Source organism: Sinocyclocheilus anshuiensis, unplaced genomic scaffold (genome assembly GCF_001515605.1).
Source record: "Sinocyclocheilus anshuiensis isolate Anshui unplaced genomic scaffold, SAMN03320099.WGS_v1.1 scaffold1241, whole genome shotgun sequence".
Lineage (NCBI taxonomy): Eukaryota > Metazoa > Chordata > Actinopteri > Cypriniformes > Cyprinidae > Sinocyclocheilus > Sinocyclocheilus anshuiensis.
In genome coordinates this window covers 353,666-370,151 of record NW_015549644.1, presented here as the reverse complement: position 1 = coordinate 370,151, position 16,486 = coordinate 353,666, and the positions used below count along the sequence as shown (strand labels likewise).

General features: G+C 36.1%; 2 protein-coding genes across 2 annotated transcripts in view; one reads left to right on the top strand and one right to left on the bottom strand.

The window, feature by feature from the left end:
- Positions 1–3,795, bottom strand: part of tubd1 (tubulin, delta 1) — a 4,572-nt gene extending 777 nt beyond the window's left edge. The window contains exons 1-6 of the mRNA XM_016449053.1: positions 3,361–3,795; positions 3,139–3,286; positions 2,850–3,066; positions 1,645–1,876; positions 1,392–1,556; positions 1,106–1,246 (exon numbers count right to left, since the gene is read on the bottom strand). Coding sequence (XP_016304539.1) covers positions 1,106–1,246; positions 1,392–1,556; positions 1,645–1,876; positions 2,850–3,066; positions 3,139–3,286; positions 3,361–3,520 — 1,063 coding nt within the window. The 5' untranslated portion in view covers positions 3,521–3,795. The remainder of the gene's footprint in view (positions 1–1,105; positions 1,247–1,391; positions 1,557–1,644; positions 1,877–2,849; positions 3,067–3,138; positions 3,287–3,360) is intronic.
- Positions 3,796–4,271: 476 nt separating this feature from the next.
- On the top strand, positions 4,272–13,908 carry LOC107659922 (ribosomal protein S6 kinase beta-1-like). Its single transcript, XM_016449029.1, has 15 exons — positions 4,272–4,450; positions 5,124–5,167; positions 6,230–6,350; positions 7,947–8,015; positions 8,098–8,245; positions 8,579–8,636; positions 8,865–8,965; positions 9,070–9,160; positions 9,307–9,397; positions 9,939–10,046; positions 10,170–10,232; positions 12,489–12,566; positions 12,658–12,765; positions 12,858–12,970; positions 13,059–13,908. The coding sequence occupies exons 1-15, from the start codon at positions 4,382–4,384 to the stop codon at positions 13,291–13,293; spliced, it is 1,497 nt and encodes a 498-aa protein (XP_016304515.1). The 5' UTR covers positions 4,272–4,381; the 3' UTR covers positions 13,294–13,908.
- The last annotated feature ends 2,578 nt before the right edge of the window (positions 13,909–16,486 follow it).

The window sequence follows — 16,486 nt, the reverse complement described above, 5'->3', positions numbered from 1 at the left end:
AATGAAATGTGTTTATGCGGTTTAAGGTTCAAAAAACACATTATTTTCCACATACTGTACATTATTGTTTCTCCGGCCCCGCCTTTCTGAAACGCGAGGTGTGCTCTGATTGGCCAGCTATCCAGTGCATTGTGATTGGCTGAATATACCTCAAGCGTGTGACGGAAATGTTACACCCCTTACCATGTTGTGATGCCTTGTCCCGGCCGGAGCGACGAGACAAAAACATTAAAACCCATAATAAACGAGGCATACGCTACTCTACACTGCTCAAAACTCGCGTTTGAATCGTCAGTGGCAAATTCTTTAAATATAAAAAACGTACTTCCAGTCTGTGAGTCAGAACAGCTGGCATTGTAGTCTACTCTACCAGGTTCAGGGGCGTGGTTGACTCTTAACTTTTATAAAGAATATCTCTTTGGATTTGAGACTTTAGTCTTTGCAACTTTACAGATCTTCTTTATGCACCAAGAGCTTGTAACACTCCAAAGAGAAAGGAAAAATTGAAATCGCATCATATGACCCCTTTAAGGGGTCATTATAATGATTTAAACAGTTTATTAATAAATGTGCGATTAGTCAACTAATGCTTCAAATGAACGACTACTAGTCGACCAGAAAAATCCTTAGTCGAGGGCAGCCCTAATATATATATATATATTTTTTTTTCCGTTTGGCAGAGGAAGGAAAACAAGAAATAACATACAGTGCCTGAGCCACTTAACACAAGTCTCTTCAATTTAACAGAGATAAAGAGATACAACAACTTAAATCAGTTGTGTGTACACAACACATACACACATTTCTACACACATATATTTAAAAAATAACTTACAAAACAATACATTGTATAATTCTTTGAAAATATGTAAGCATCCACACTTTTTAAAGAAACATACACTACGGTCCAAAATTAAGACAACTTACACTGTTGGACCAGTGTATGTTCCTTGAAAAAGTATGGATACTTATGTATTTTCAAATAATTATTTATTTGAAAAAATAAATGTCAATTTTTGAATAGATAGACATAGACAAATGACAATTTTCATTTTTGGGTTGACTATCTGTTTAATGAATGAAAGTAGATTGGAGATCTGCTTACCTGTAACCGCAGTAGAGACATCTTTCCCCCGTAGTATTAGAAGATTAGCAAGTGATAAATTGAAACTTTTATGCCTGCTGTTCGTTGCACCCTCTCCTCCAGATGTGACTGCTGATGGGGAGCTTACTGTCCAGTCAATTCCTTTAAGAAAGAGAGTCAAGTTCCACAAAACCATTCTGCAGACAATCAATGAAGTAATATTTTGCATTTCTTTTTTTATGTGTCATTTAAAAAAATATATATCCTTCCAAATATTTACATGGATATATGGCTTCACAGCACTCACCTTCCTCCATCCTTGTGCTGGCGATGAGCATTTGACGTAAATGCTTCAGCAGCCCAGGCCAGTTAAACACACTATAGGCCAGAGACGTGCTGGACATCTGAGGAATGTTACACAAGCTGAGCAGTTTGTACTCGGGGTGACACACCAAAGAACTCAGTAATTCCCCTGCAGACAGCAGATAAACACTGGTAAAGGAGTGTCATTTTGACTGATGACTGTCTGAAATTGGAGGGGAACTGTGAGTCATTTGTACCGATGGGGTTTGTGCTGTAATGGCAGGTTGAATCAGCGGTATAAGCGGGCTGAAGTACACTGGCCAGCTGGTGAGCGATCACCTTATTAACGTCACTGATGGAGATGTGTTTGATGTTCATCAGCCGGCTGCAGATTTTGTGCACAGTGTCATTCTCGTGAACCAGAATAGCATCAGAAAGCTGGTAGAGGTGTGACAGCGTCAACACAGAGTTGTAGTTTTGCACGATCACCTGGAAAGGAAAACAAAGTAACAAATATTGGCGACATCAGAAATGGATATTATATAATAGATGCTCTTTTGAAAATTTTTGCAATTTAAAAATATTAAAAAATGATTCTTTTACACGGCACCCCTGCCCTCGACAGACAGCACCCCAGGGTGCCGCGGCACCCCGGTTGGGAAACACTGGTTTAGAACACATGTACCAAGTTCTTAGAAATGTACTCTTTGTATTCATGCTGTTTTAATATGGTTTTAACATTTTTTATTCCACTCAAGGCAAGACACCACAGGTGAAATAGGGTGTAAAAAACTAATATACAACCATACTTCACCAGTACAGCACATTAAGAGGTTTTTGTATTACAAGTTTTCTAGAGTGTTATGTTTATATATGCAAATGTGGCATTATCTAATTAAATATGGACTAATTTGTGCAATTAATTGCATGAGATTGTCAAGGTCATCTCGTCAGTAAAGCCGGTTCTGTAATTAGTAGTAAATCACCATCACCTGCTTTCAGATGGAGCAGCAATTAATACACAGAGCCGTAGTTCACTGACATGCTAGGCAATATCGCGTTCATAATCGAATGCGATTCATCTACGATTATGAACGCGATATTGCCTAATTGTCAGTGAACTACAGCTCTGTGTAGTAAATGCCGCTCAGTCTGAAAGCAGGTGATGGAGATTTACTACCAATCATGGAACCGGCTTTACTGACGAGATGTGCATGACAATCACATGCGATTAATTGCACAGCCCTAATTATACATATTTTTTTTTTTAAATTTTATATGAATTTTAGCTCAGAAATTTAAAAAAATGTTCATAATAGAAGATATGTATTCAAATCATTGTACGTATGAATTGCATTTTAAGCCATTTCTGAATAAATTAAGAGATCAGGACAAAAAAACATCTCATTGACCCAAACTGCTTCTGCACCACTAACATTTTAAAATTCAAAAAGCTCACTACCTCACCAGCCCCATAGGGCCATGTTACTTGATTCAGGATGAAGGAGTTGGGGTATAAGTCCCTCAAACGCTGAGTGATGTAGGTACCCACACCAGAACCAGTGCCACCTGCAACACTCATCATGGTGAAAATCCCAGCCAGACGATCACAGCGCTCCATCTCCATCCGAACCAGGTCCTCCACAGCTTCTTCATGATGTGGTCCATGAACACAGAACCTTCAGAGAACAACAATAAACTCACACATGACAAACACACATGTCAAGCTCAAACACACATGTCAAGCTTACCCATTCGCCCAGTTGTTTCCAGAGCCCTGCTTCTGGGAGAAATGTGCCTTGTCTCCATATCGCCATCTTCCAGATTTTGAAGCTTTGGCTATTGCTTGAGAGATAACTTTGGGCTCCATATCAACAAGTACTGACCGCGCCACAAGTCCTGTTAAACATAAAGAACCTAATAAATATCAAATATTACAGAGGCATTGGCAAATATGAGTGAGTTGAACCTACCTCCAGTAGATGTCTCATAAAAGAATCTCTCATCACTGCACTGCTTGTACTTTCTGTTTGGTCCACTGGAATCATCGCTTATGACACTGAAGAGCTCGTGTCCTATCTGATTCCCACACTGACCCAGCTGTAAGCTTACAACTGACATATCTGTCGACATGAAGCATCAAACGACACGACAAAAGCGCATCATGACAGCGCTGTTAAAACACAACTCCCGAAAGTGTAGCTATAGCAACGGTCACCTTCTCACTCAAGGAGACGACAGTACACACTGGATCTCAGTTTACTGTGTGGAGAGTAAAAACAACCGCGCAATATCAAATTACATTAAGACACTACTTTTGAAAACTTTTACAAAGTAAAAGCAGAGGATCTGAGTGCAGTTGAAGGCGGATGCAGATTTGCACGCGTCGGAACTGATGCATGCTGGGAGCTAGAGTTAAAATCAACTCTACAACCATCAGATGGCGCACAAAACATACTTTTCGCCTAAACATGCCTAGGTCTCATTTCATCCCAATTAAATAAATTATATATATATATATATATATATATATATATATATATGTGTGTGTGGGTGTGCATAATATTATATATATATATCTCCTTAGATTCTCATTACTAATTGTAGCTTTTTTTAAGTGCAACAAATAATAGCATGAAAATATTTTACAATTTAAATAAGTCACATTGTGGGTGGGGGACCAACTTATTATTACAAATAATAATTAATATAAATAATACTCTATAAATAATATTATTATATTAATATATATATTATATTATTATGTATATATTTATTTATGGGTTTTGTATTCCGATACATTTTTTTTGTGGCAATGACATTCATAAAAACAGTTTGAAGTCGAGCGCGAGTAACTTCCCGCATTCCTCCGCGCGGGGGCGTCAGGTCGCGTTCACTCCATGCTGGTCATGGCGACGCTGCGTTCATGTCCATGAGGCGGGAAGCGCGAGCTCCTTACGCGGTTAGAAGTGATCTCGGGCAGCGAAATCAACGATGGCTGGCGTTTTCGACATCGATCTGGACCAGCCAGAGGAAAATGTCTCCGATGATGAGCTGGAGGAGGTAAAACGGTGTTTTGATGGAAACGGCACGCGGGAGTGTTCAGAGTGTAGGCCCGAGGCCCGAGGAACAAGCGTCGGGCTGCTTTATGTTATGCTAACAGGCTAACGCGATTACTCTACAGTGTGTTTCATGTACTGAATAACTGATATTCTGCCTGTCAACACATGTGTCAGAGATATTTGCGTTTTAAGTGCTGAAATATGATTTATATGCAGTAGTCAAAGATACAAACTGGAGTTAATAGTGTTTTATGTGAGCTTGCTACTTGGCAGTAACGTACAGTAACGTTACAGTACAGGGAATTTAAAGGGCTGCATGTATGTGTTTCCTTTCACATCAAAACATGCAATGCAGCGTACCTTAGATGTATACATGCATATTGCTTAAAATTAATTATTGACTTCGTTAATATGCATTTTATATTTACGAGGATCAGTCAATCAGGAGTTACAAGACCATAGATGGTGCATGTCATCTTATGGGATTTCTGGGAATAGTATTGCGAAATCCGAGCCCTTACGCTTTCATGTTCAGACTAGAAGTGCTGCCAGCTGTTGCCTCGTAACGTTATCTGCTCGTGCACTGATCATCTCTCCACCCGACATAATTGCAGTTCACTATTGCAGTGAATTGAGCCTTTATTGATTATGCATTTCACACCTCTCTTCGGCAGGCTCAGATCAGTGACCTCATGGATCAGTGCAGTGGCTTTGAGTTGTAAGTATGCGCAGTGGTTGCAATAAAAAATTCAGATTTTTTTTTTTTAGTATTTTAATTTAAATTAGTAATGTTTCTTAGATTCTAAAAGGAACTAGCTAGAAAAATAAACAGCATCAATATTCTAATGCAGATGAGAGGAATATTAGGCCTGGGTGATAAAACGGTATCGATATTTATCGACGGTACACCTTCGATAACGATAGAAAAAAGGTTCGATATAGCGCACGATATAGGCACGTGCTATGAGTGACGCAGACAGCAAACACGAACACATGCTGAAATGAGTGCTGTGCCTGCCTGTGATGAGGAAATTGTGAATAAAGAATGAATATTAGTCGAATTTAAAATAAACATTTGCATTTGAATGTTAGGTGTGCATCAGGGAGCGTCATCAGTGGCGCGGGTTAAAACCCAAACCAAGCCATTCCACACAGATGCATATTCAGCGCATTTTTTAGACGAACAAATATGACTGCTGCACTCGCATCTCAAAAGAGATGTATAGAAAGCCATGCAAAGTTAAAACGGTTTAAACTTTTAGAAAACAAATAACGAATTTGTGGAGGTTTATTCCTTTTCACTGCGTCTCATGTTTTTAAATGCAATCTGTGTGAATGGCGCTTCGGCTCTTTGGATTAAGCAATACATAAATACATGATGCTGTTTTGTTCATAATTGTTTATGCAATTTTTAAATGCACTACATTATTTTGCTCATTGTGCCCTCCTGTGGCCTCGGAATGTAAAAAATTTACTTAATACCTATTTAATCTGCATATAAAACATTAGAAATTAGATATTTAATTGTTATTTTGTGTGATTGTTAAAACAAAAAATATTTGTTGTTTGTCTCAATAAATTGGGTTAATTTAAAAATACAGTGGTTAAATTTAAACATTTTTTTCTATTGCTCTTTGTTTAAAAAAAGGTTATAAAAAATGTCAATAATTATCGATACCGAACGATATGAAACATTATATCGTTGATAAATTTTTTAGCTATATCGCCCAGCCCTAGGAATAATGCACATAATCACTTTATTTCTGGTTTATTCTTATAGTAACATGGACGACTGTGAGAAGATTGAGATATCAGAGGACAATGTGAACCAAGGCACTGAGAACATCTGTACAGAGTGCTTTGAGCTTCTCCGTGTGTTGGGGAAAGGAGGTTATGGAAAGGTATTTTTTTTTAAATTAATGTAGCACTTTAAAATATTTTCATTTTATTTATTTATTTTTAAAGCACTTTGCACACTATACCGTAGCTCCAAATCACTGAACATTGTACTGAACACAATTACAATATTACAGTACATTGTTAAAAGTAAAAACAGAAGCGTGTTAAAATGTTAAAAGGCTAAAGAGCACAAATATGACTTTATACCAGGGGTTTTCAAACCTGTCCTGGAGCAGCCCCAGCACAGACACACCCAATTAAATTACAACCAATTAGTTTACTATCGTAAACTAAAACTGTTAAAAATATGTTTGTGAATTGAAATAAACTATAATTAAAACTATAAACAAATAATATATAAATATAAAACTACAGAGATAGAAATTTCAATTTGAAGCATTGAAATTACTAACTATAAAACTAAATCAGTGTTACTAATTAGGTTTAATTTATTTTTATGAATTTAATAAATTAAACCTTAAAGGGTTAGTTCACCCAAAAATGAAAATTAGGCTGCGTTTTACTCACCCCCGAGGCATCCTAGGTGTATATGACTTTCTTCTTTCAGACGAATCCAGTTGGAGTTATATCAAAATTTGTCTTTGATCTCTCAAGCTCTATCATTGCAGTCAGCGGGTGTTGCATTGCTTCAGTCCAAAATAAGCTAAATAAAAAGTGCCTATGCATAAAAGAAAGCGTCTCACACGGCTCCGGGGGGTGAACAAAGGCCTCCTGTAGCGAATCGATGAGTTTTTGTTAGAAAAATATCCATATTCAAAACGTAATAATCACTTGAATCTAGCTTGCGCTCACTGTTTTACACTGGAAGCAGTTCTGGGGGAATGACGTATGAGGTCAGCTTGGCGCATGCGCCGCTCAGAAGTGACGCACACGGAAACGCAGCGGAGAGATCAAAACAAAACAACGGTCAAGAATTAGAAGTACAAAACGAGGATTTGTAAAGAAGAATGTCGGAGGATTTCGATATAAGCCAAGAAGGGACTGGTTTTCCTTTGCTAAAGTAAGGAAACTTTGCTTCCTTTGCTCCTGTTAACAAACGTTGGTTTTCACGAGACTCACCAGCGCAGGCGCAGCGCTGACCTCATACGTCATCCGCCTGGAGCTGCTTCCGTGTACAACTGTTGGCGCAAGCTAGATTCAGATTATTACGTTTTGAATATGGATATTTTTCGTACAAAAACTCATCGATTCGCTACAGGAGGCCTTTGTTCACCCCCCGGAGCCGTGTGAGACACTGTATTTTTTTATGGTTTTACGCTTTTTATTTAACTTCTTTTGGACTGAAGCAATGCAACACCCATTCGTCTGAAAGAAGAAAGTCATATACACCTAGGATGCCTCGGGGGTGAGTAAAACGCAGCCTAATTTTCATTTTTGGGTGAACTAATCCTTTAATAGTAATATTTAAAAACATTAAAAATGTATAAATAAAAAAACACAACAAAAGTAAACAACAAATATAAAAAATAAAAATCTAAGCATTATTAAAAACTATAATACCATATACATAATACTAAAATGTTCTGTTTGAACCTGACTAGGCTTGAATTGAACCTTTTATTCGGTATGTTTTGTAGGTTTTCCAGGTTCGGAAAGTGTCTGGTGCAGGTTCAGGAAAAATATTTGCAATGAAAGTCTTAAAAAAGGTTAAGCAAATCCCTTTGATTTGAATACAGTAATTTAGATTTGTGGCAATGTCTCAGTGTCACTCTATTCTGCCTCTTGTAGGCTATGATTGTACGCAACGCCAAGGACACAGCGCATACTAAAGCAGAGAGGAACATCTTAGAGGAAGTCAAGCATCCTTTCATCGTTGATCTAATCTATGCCTTTCAGACGGGTGGCAAACTTTACCTCATCCTTGAATACCTAAGTGGTTTGTGAATCAAGAACAACCTTTGTCGCATAGGGATAGATAACTTCAATCTTTCCACTGTCCTCCTGTTGCTGCGGAATACATTCTGCCCTTGAAAGGCATTCCTTCTGAATGTTTTTTTTTTTTAATTTTTTTAATTTTTTTTAAACATTTTATGCAAAATTATATTTATTTAATAACGTTGAAACACTTTTTTTTGTTGCAATTTGTGTGCTGAAATGGTACATTTGCAGTGTGATATGATGTGGTGAAGCTTTACTATCCATCCATCCATCCATCCCTGTTTGCTCTTAAAACTGATATTTGTGGTAAAAGCCTTTTTTTATTTTGCAGGTGGGGAGCTTTTCATGCAGCTTGAGCGAGAGGGGATTTTCATGGAGGACACAGCCTGGTAAGAAAGGGCGATTTGATGAGTTGTGACTTTGAAAGCATAAACTTGCTATATTAAAATTTAATTATGACTAGCACTTTAAACATGTAGTGTTTTATTGAAGTGTCAACTTTTGAAACAATTTTCAAGGACACATGAACACCGACACATGCATACAATAGGCCTTACATTTAACATGATGAGATGAAGGAAGATAATCAGAATGATGCTCAGGGTTTTTACATGCAGCTTTTACTTGGCTGAAATCTCTATGGCTCTCGGGCATCTGCATCAGAAAGGCATCATCTACAGAGATCTCAAACCGGAGAACATCATGCTCAATAACCAAGGTTTGGCTGCTTCGTATTGTGGTTTAGATAGGAGTAAATTTGAAAATGAACTGAGAAATGCTTAGTTATAATAAGTCTGTTTTTTTTTTTTTGTCTTCTCACAGGACATGTAAAACTGACTGATTTCGGGCTGTGTAAGGAGTCGATTCATGATGGCACAGTGACACACACTTTCTGCGGCACTATTGAATACATGTCAGAGACGTTTAAATCTTTACATCCTTGTAACGTCTAAGTAGCTAATTTCCTGTTTTCCAAATGTCACTTTTCATTGCCTGACGTGCCCGTGTGACATGCATTTAGATGGATTCTACAGTAGTGTGAAAATTTCTTTATTTCAGGGCTCCAGAGATCCTCATGAGAAGCGGACACAATCGGGCTGTTGACTGGTGGAGTCTGGGGGCTTTGATGTATGACATGTTAACTGGAGCAGTGAGTATAAATGTCTTGGCGCAGTGCACTAGCCTGCAATACTTTAATTTGGTTTTTGAATTTACATTCTGGAATTTATGTATTTATGTTTCTGAATTAATTTCAATAACCAATTAATGAGCTTGACTAATATTTAACAAAAATCTAATTAGAATTTTTTTTTTTTCTATTGGTCTTTTTAATTTTAAGTAATTTTTTTTAAAGAAGTTTACTGGCTCCTTAAGCTAGTTATTTAGGCAGCACACCATCTAGGGGCTGCAAGGTGTGGTAAGGGGTCCATTAAAATATATATAAATTTTACATAAATAACAAAACTTACACTAAATTTGTTCTCACACAGCATAAATAGATTTTTATCCATAACACAATACAGTTAGCTTTATATTTGTCAGTGAGGTCTCTCACAATCACTGTATCTGGGGGTTCTTAGCATCAAAAAGTTTGTGAACACTTGTTTTAGTCCATTTTGAAGTTTTTGAACTTCCCTACTATAAATGGATGTTTCTTTTGATGAGGATTTTTTTTCTTCTTGCCTTTTTAGCCCCCCTTTACAGGAGAGAACCGTAAAAAAACCATTGACAAAATTCTTAAATGCAAACTGAACCTCCCACCCTACCTCACACAAGAAGCCAGGGACCTTCTCAAAAGGGTAGGTGAACATTATTTTATTTTTCACCACTTATACACTTATTGTATGTTGCGCATTTGAATTTTGTAGCTTTTTAATAAGTCTTTTTATGTTATATTGTAATAATAATTTTACTGTGCTCAGCTACTGAAAAGAAATGCCTCATCTCGGCTCGGGGCTGGATCTGGAGATGCAACAGAAGTACAGGTCTGTTTATCAACATCAGCGTTAAAGTCAACATTTTAAACCTGTAGGGCCTGACATGAAAAAAAAGTTGAGTGTCATATTTGATACATCAGGCTTTTATGGCTCATATAGTATGATATAAAAAAAATAAACATTTTATTTAGAAGCCCAAACTGAACTATGCAATTTGGTGCAGTTGCTGTTATTTCATGTGGCCAAAAAGATTCTGAAGCCTCTGTTACTTGTAATGTAAACAGTGAGATCTTTATAACCGTTAAGATGACTACTTGCATAAACAAAAATTGTCACACTATAATTTCCAATAATATGTCTTACTAAGATATTTATGATCTAAGCTCTGTAGTTTTTATTGTTGGGGCCAAAACATATAATTAGGGATGGGTACAATTATTAAAGACCGGAGCATCGATAAGCTCTGACGTTAACGGTTCTGCTATCGGTACTGGAGAAATTAATAATACACACATACATTTATTATTGCTATATATATATTATCTTGCAAATTCTATCTCACCAGAGTCGCCAGCTGTTTTTCAAACATTTGTCTATGATGCATTTTTGCTATTCGCAATTCAGAAGCGAGATCGCGCCCACGCGGAGGAGCTTCAGCACGCGCAACATGAAAGCCCTGCTTAATTATGATAGTTGATAGTTACCAAACATTCAAACATCTGCTTACACTTTAGGCCTGTGGCTGTTTTAAAAAGCTTTTGTAACATTATACACTATTCCATTCAGTATAATTGTTATAATTTTTTTGGGAAAGAAATTATAGAAATTAATACTTTTATTTAGCAAGGATGCTTAAAATTGATCAAAAGTGATGATAAAGGCATTTATAATGTTACAAAAGATTTCTATGTCAGATAAATAGTGTTCATATCGATATCGGAATTATATCGTATCGACCGAAATGAAGAAATATATCGTGATATCAATTTTGGCCATAGCGTCCAGCCCTATATATATGTGTGTGTATGTGTATGTGTATATATATATATATAACAAAAGTACCGATAAGAATACCGTTAAAGTACCGAATCGATAAGCAGTATCGATAATAGTAATACTGTTAAAACCTTAACGATACCCATCCCTACATATAATACAATGATTATTGAGATGTGAACAAATAAACGTTCCTTAAAACCCTAATGTATCATATTTGATACATTTTAACATGATTTTTCTAAAAATGCTGTATGGATAATCAGGTAAACCTAATCAGGCAAGTGTTCATTTAAAACATTAAAAAAAAAAATTTGTTGATTGATATCACTTTTGAGTCCATGAGTTCGCCTACCAATGGTATGAGAGGAGCACAGCTTTCACTCTCAACCAAACTAACATTTACTAGCAATCAGAATGTTTTGCTCTTATAAACACGAGACTCGCATAATAGTATCCAATTGAGGAGTCGCAGCCCTGATGAATGGAGAAGCGCGACAAAAAGCTGCGAGGCGCAATGGTCAAAGATGTCCATCTAGCGCATATTTACATAGGATAACTAATTAAAAAGCAGCGGAGCTTTGTAAACAGCTCAGAGTAATCATGTCATCTCCATAAAACGATATGATTGCCAGAACAAATTTACTGGGATTTTTGAAAAGGACCTGTTCACACATGATCTCTTAATGGTAACTTACCGGTAATTTACCAGTGAAGACTGTATGTGTGAAAGGGGCTAAACTCTTCCTCTGCATATGCTGTGAATTTGAATTGCTTAACGTTCATCTGGAAAAACAGTGTGCATTATTATCTCACTAGATTTGTTACGTAAATCATTTATAAACCTTTGCCAACACAGGAGAATACATCAACCTGTTTCTAAATATGCCATGTACATCGCGATTTCAAAATAAAAGACAATAAATACAAATATTTTGTCATTGAAAATTTCTTAAAAATAGTATTAAAATATTGTCTCGTTCTAGTGAACCAAGTATCTGTATTTTGTCTCATCTCGTGAGCTAAGTGTATTGTCACACCCTTAGTGTCAATAAGCGGTGTATGATACAGCTTTCATTCTTCAGGTCAACCATATATTCATGAAAAAAAAAATCAGTTTGAATAAAGAAAGCGATAACTTTGCCATAGTATCCTTTCAAATGTTAAAGTTGCCACAGTCATTGCATGCTTTGCATGTGCTGCCCCCGCCCCCGGAAAAAAGTTCAGGCTTAGGATTTTTTTTTGCTTTAACCCCTGGAAGTGTTGGACTTTAGTTTGTGATTTAATTTGCTTGAATTTGTCTTCTAGACTCATCCCTTCTTCCGACACGTTAATTGGGAGGACCTTCTCACGCGTAAAGTGGAACCACCATTCAAGCCTTTCTTGGTAACTATAGTCACGTTTGTGGTGTGTTCCGCCATCTGACAGGTTAACTGAGTATATATGAATTACATGACCTGATGTTTTGTTTCGACAGCAATCTGCTGACGATGTGAGCCAGTTTGATTCAAAGTTCACCAGCCAGACTCCTGTTGACAGTCCTGATGACTCCACGCTGAGCGAAAGTGCAAATCAGGTCTTTTTGGTAAGTCAGCCAAGTCATAATTTCACTGTCCTGCTTATCTGTTTTGAAAAATGTTGGGGCTTTCCGTATATTTTCTTTTAAAATTCTTGCAGGGTTTTACCTATGTAGCTCCATCTGTGTTGGAAAATCTAAAGGAGAAGTTCTCATTTGAGCCAAAAATTCGTTCACCTCGCCGGTTTTTGGGAAGCCCTCGAACGCCTGTCAGGTAATCACAGCTTTTGACTTATAAATGACACAGATTTTTAAAAATCAAATTGAAAACCAATTTCCTCACTTTTGCATTTGCATTTCAGCCCGGTTAAGTTCTCAGGAGATTGTTGGCCACGAGGTCCCACTTTACCCGGATCCTCCACCCTTCAGTCCCCCACAGAAGTGTCCACCATGGATCAGATGGAGGTCCAGGCTAGTTCCGAGGCCACCGCCCCTCTTCCCATCAGGCAACCCGCTGGCTCCAGCGTGGGCCAGTTTAAGCAGCAGGTCTACCCTGTGATCTCCAAAAGGCCAGAGCATCTACGAATGAACCTATGACCATTAGTCCAACTTAGAGTTTTCCTTTGCTTACTCTATTTCTTTTATATGGACACTTGGGGAGAAGAAAGGTCCCCACCGTCACTACCATCTGCTATATACTGTTCTTCACATCTGATGAGCATGTGTTATTCACTGAGTTTGAGAAACTGCTACAGTTCCTCACATCCCAAAACCTCAGAGCGCATTCTTAAATGATTCCTGACATTACGTATCAAATGGATTATCAGGATTGGGCCTTTTTTGGATTATCAACTTTTTTTACATGATTTTCCCATAAAAGGAACTTGAAACAAACAAAAAAGAAAAGGAGACAAATGTGCAGATGAGTAGATCCTCCCTGCGAGATGATCAAGTGATGTTGAGGAATTGCTTCCAGTGGGATGCTTTGAGTTTTTACAGTATTTCTGAGGGAAGCTGAATCGCTTTCCAGCTGTTAAACAATTGTACAAATCATTGCGGATTGCAGAATGAGATGCGTTTGTGGGAGTTTCGCCCAGTGGAGGTTCGCAACCTGACTTAAGTCTTGCACTTTTTTTTTAAATGAGTGTATCCTACAGTGCTGTATAGATGATGGATAAATACACAAGCCTCAATAAAAAACAAATACGTTGACTTTTGAAACTTTATTATGAGCTGGGGTGTCAAATCCGTTCCTTTTGTTTGTAATTTTACAAAAGGATGTGCATTACAAGATCATATACAATACACTACCATTCAAACGTGTGGGGTCTGTGAGACTTTTAAATGTTTTTTGAAGACCTCTGTTTTGCTCAGCAAGGCTGCATTTATTTGATCAAAAATACAGTAAAAACAGTAGCATTGTGAAATATTACAATTGAAAATAACTGTTTCCATATTTTAAAATGTATTTCTGTGATAAAGCTGAATTTTCAGCATCATTACTCCAGTCTTCAGTGTTATGTGATCCTTCAGAAATCATTCTAATATGCTGATATTCTTTTCAATCTATTGAGAACAATTGAACTTAATATTTTGGTTGAGACTGATAAATTGTTTTCAGGACTAGAATAGAACAGCGTTTAGTTGAAACAGAAATCTTAAACATTATAAATGTCTTTACTGTCACATAGATCAATTTAATGCATCCTTGCTGAATAAAAACTTATTTTTTTAAATCTTACAGATGCAAATTTTGTAATAGTATACATAAGAAAATATATGAATGTGCAATAATCACTTTTTCAATTTTATGCCTTTTTAATCAAAACGTTATTTGGGCGAAAAAATATCAGGAAAGACTGACACTTTACAGTAAAATTAGTTAAATTTGGTACCATTAGTTAATGCATTAGGTATCATAAACTAACAATGACAAGTTCTTTTATCTACATTAATAGATGCTTTAAATTTTGCATCTTAAAGTTGTTTAAATATTTTTTGAACTAGTTAAATGCATTATGAACGATTGCAAAAATGAACAATAGTGCATTTTATCAATTCTGAAAAATTAATTCTTCAAAGTTCATTTTCAGATCCTGATGCTTTGACCAATATGAACATAGTTTACATTAAAGTGTTACATAAAGTTCATATAAAAATGTTGTGTATATCTGTGGTTAACTTTTTTTATTTATTTTTATTATTCTTTTTTAATTGTCCACGATAATATTTGAAGCCCCCGAGACTTTTCAAGTTTTTTTTTTTTTTTAATGATTTACTGGATAAGGTGTAAGGCAGGATAAGGATTTTCACAAATACTTTTAATGATAATTTCCACCTGATAAAATACTTTAAATCTTGCAACAACTATAAAAATGTGTGATCATCATTTGGATAGAAACGCTCATGCAGATGGGGATACGTTTAAACCGTTTTCCCTCAGGATGCAGCTCTTGCTCAGCATGTTTATGAGTTGTCCATAAGGGAGAACTCAAATACTAGTTTATGGTGCAATATAATGCTTGGTAAAACCTCTTTTGTGTCTAATCAGCAGAGAGGAGACACTTCAGAATCGTCTACGTTTTACCTGGTGGTAGCATTAGTCTCTGATAGCTGTTACCGTATCATGTGATGGCTGATGGGGAATTCTTAGTTGTATACAAATGTGTATTTAAATCTTGTACGTTGTTTGAGGAAGTACAATCTGGGGAGAACATTAATGGCATTTGCATATGACAAACAATATGGTTGTCTCATCTGTGTTTTCCAGGGGATTCCCTAAAATTTACAGCATAACGGAAATAACTGTCTCTGAGGAAACAGATGTTGAACATCAGTTGTAGCAGGACTAACAGTTTTAACAGCACTGGGTGATTCATGCTTGTTAAAAACTAACTAGCTAACTCCTTTGGCTTTCAAACTTGTGATGTGGTACGGCAGCATGAGGTCTAACAGCTTGATGCTGCCGTTCAAAAGTGTGGGTTTAGTACGATTTTTATTACTTTTTAAAGAAGTTTCTTATGCTCATCAAGGCTGCATTTTGAAGCTGAATTTTCAGCATCATTACTCCAGTCTTCAGTGGCACATGATCCAACAGAAATCATTCTAATCTGCTGATTTATTATCAATGTTAGAAACAGTTTTTTTTGCTTCATATTTTTTTGGAACCTGTGAACCTTCCAAAAAAAATAAGCAACAAAAACTGTTTCAAACACTGATGATGCTGAAAATTCAGCTTTGCATCACATAATTAAATTATATTTTAAAGTATATTAAAATAGAAAACAGTTATTTTAAATTGCAATAATATTTCACAATTTTACTGTTTTTTTTTTTCTGTATTTTTGATCAAATAAATGCAGCCATGATGAGCATAGGAAACTTCTTTAAAAAACATAAAAAATTCTTACTGATCCCAAACTTTTGAACAGCAGTGTAGTTTTTATTTTACAATAAATTTTTTTAGTTGACTATATATTTTTAATTAGTATAGTTTTTATTTGACTATTTTTGAGTAAATACAGTAAATATAATATTGTGAAATATTATTACAATTTAAAATAGGTTTTCTATAATGTATTACAAAAAAAGTATTCCTGTGACGCAAAGCTGAATTTTCAGCATCATTACTCCAGTTTTTAGAGCTTTGCATCACAGGAATAAATTATATTTTAATATATATTCAAATAGAAAACAGTTCATTTAAATGGCAATAATATTTCATAATATTACCGGTTTTACTATTTTTTTTAATCAAATAAATGCAGCCTTGGTGAACAAAAAAATACAT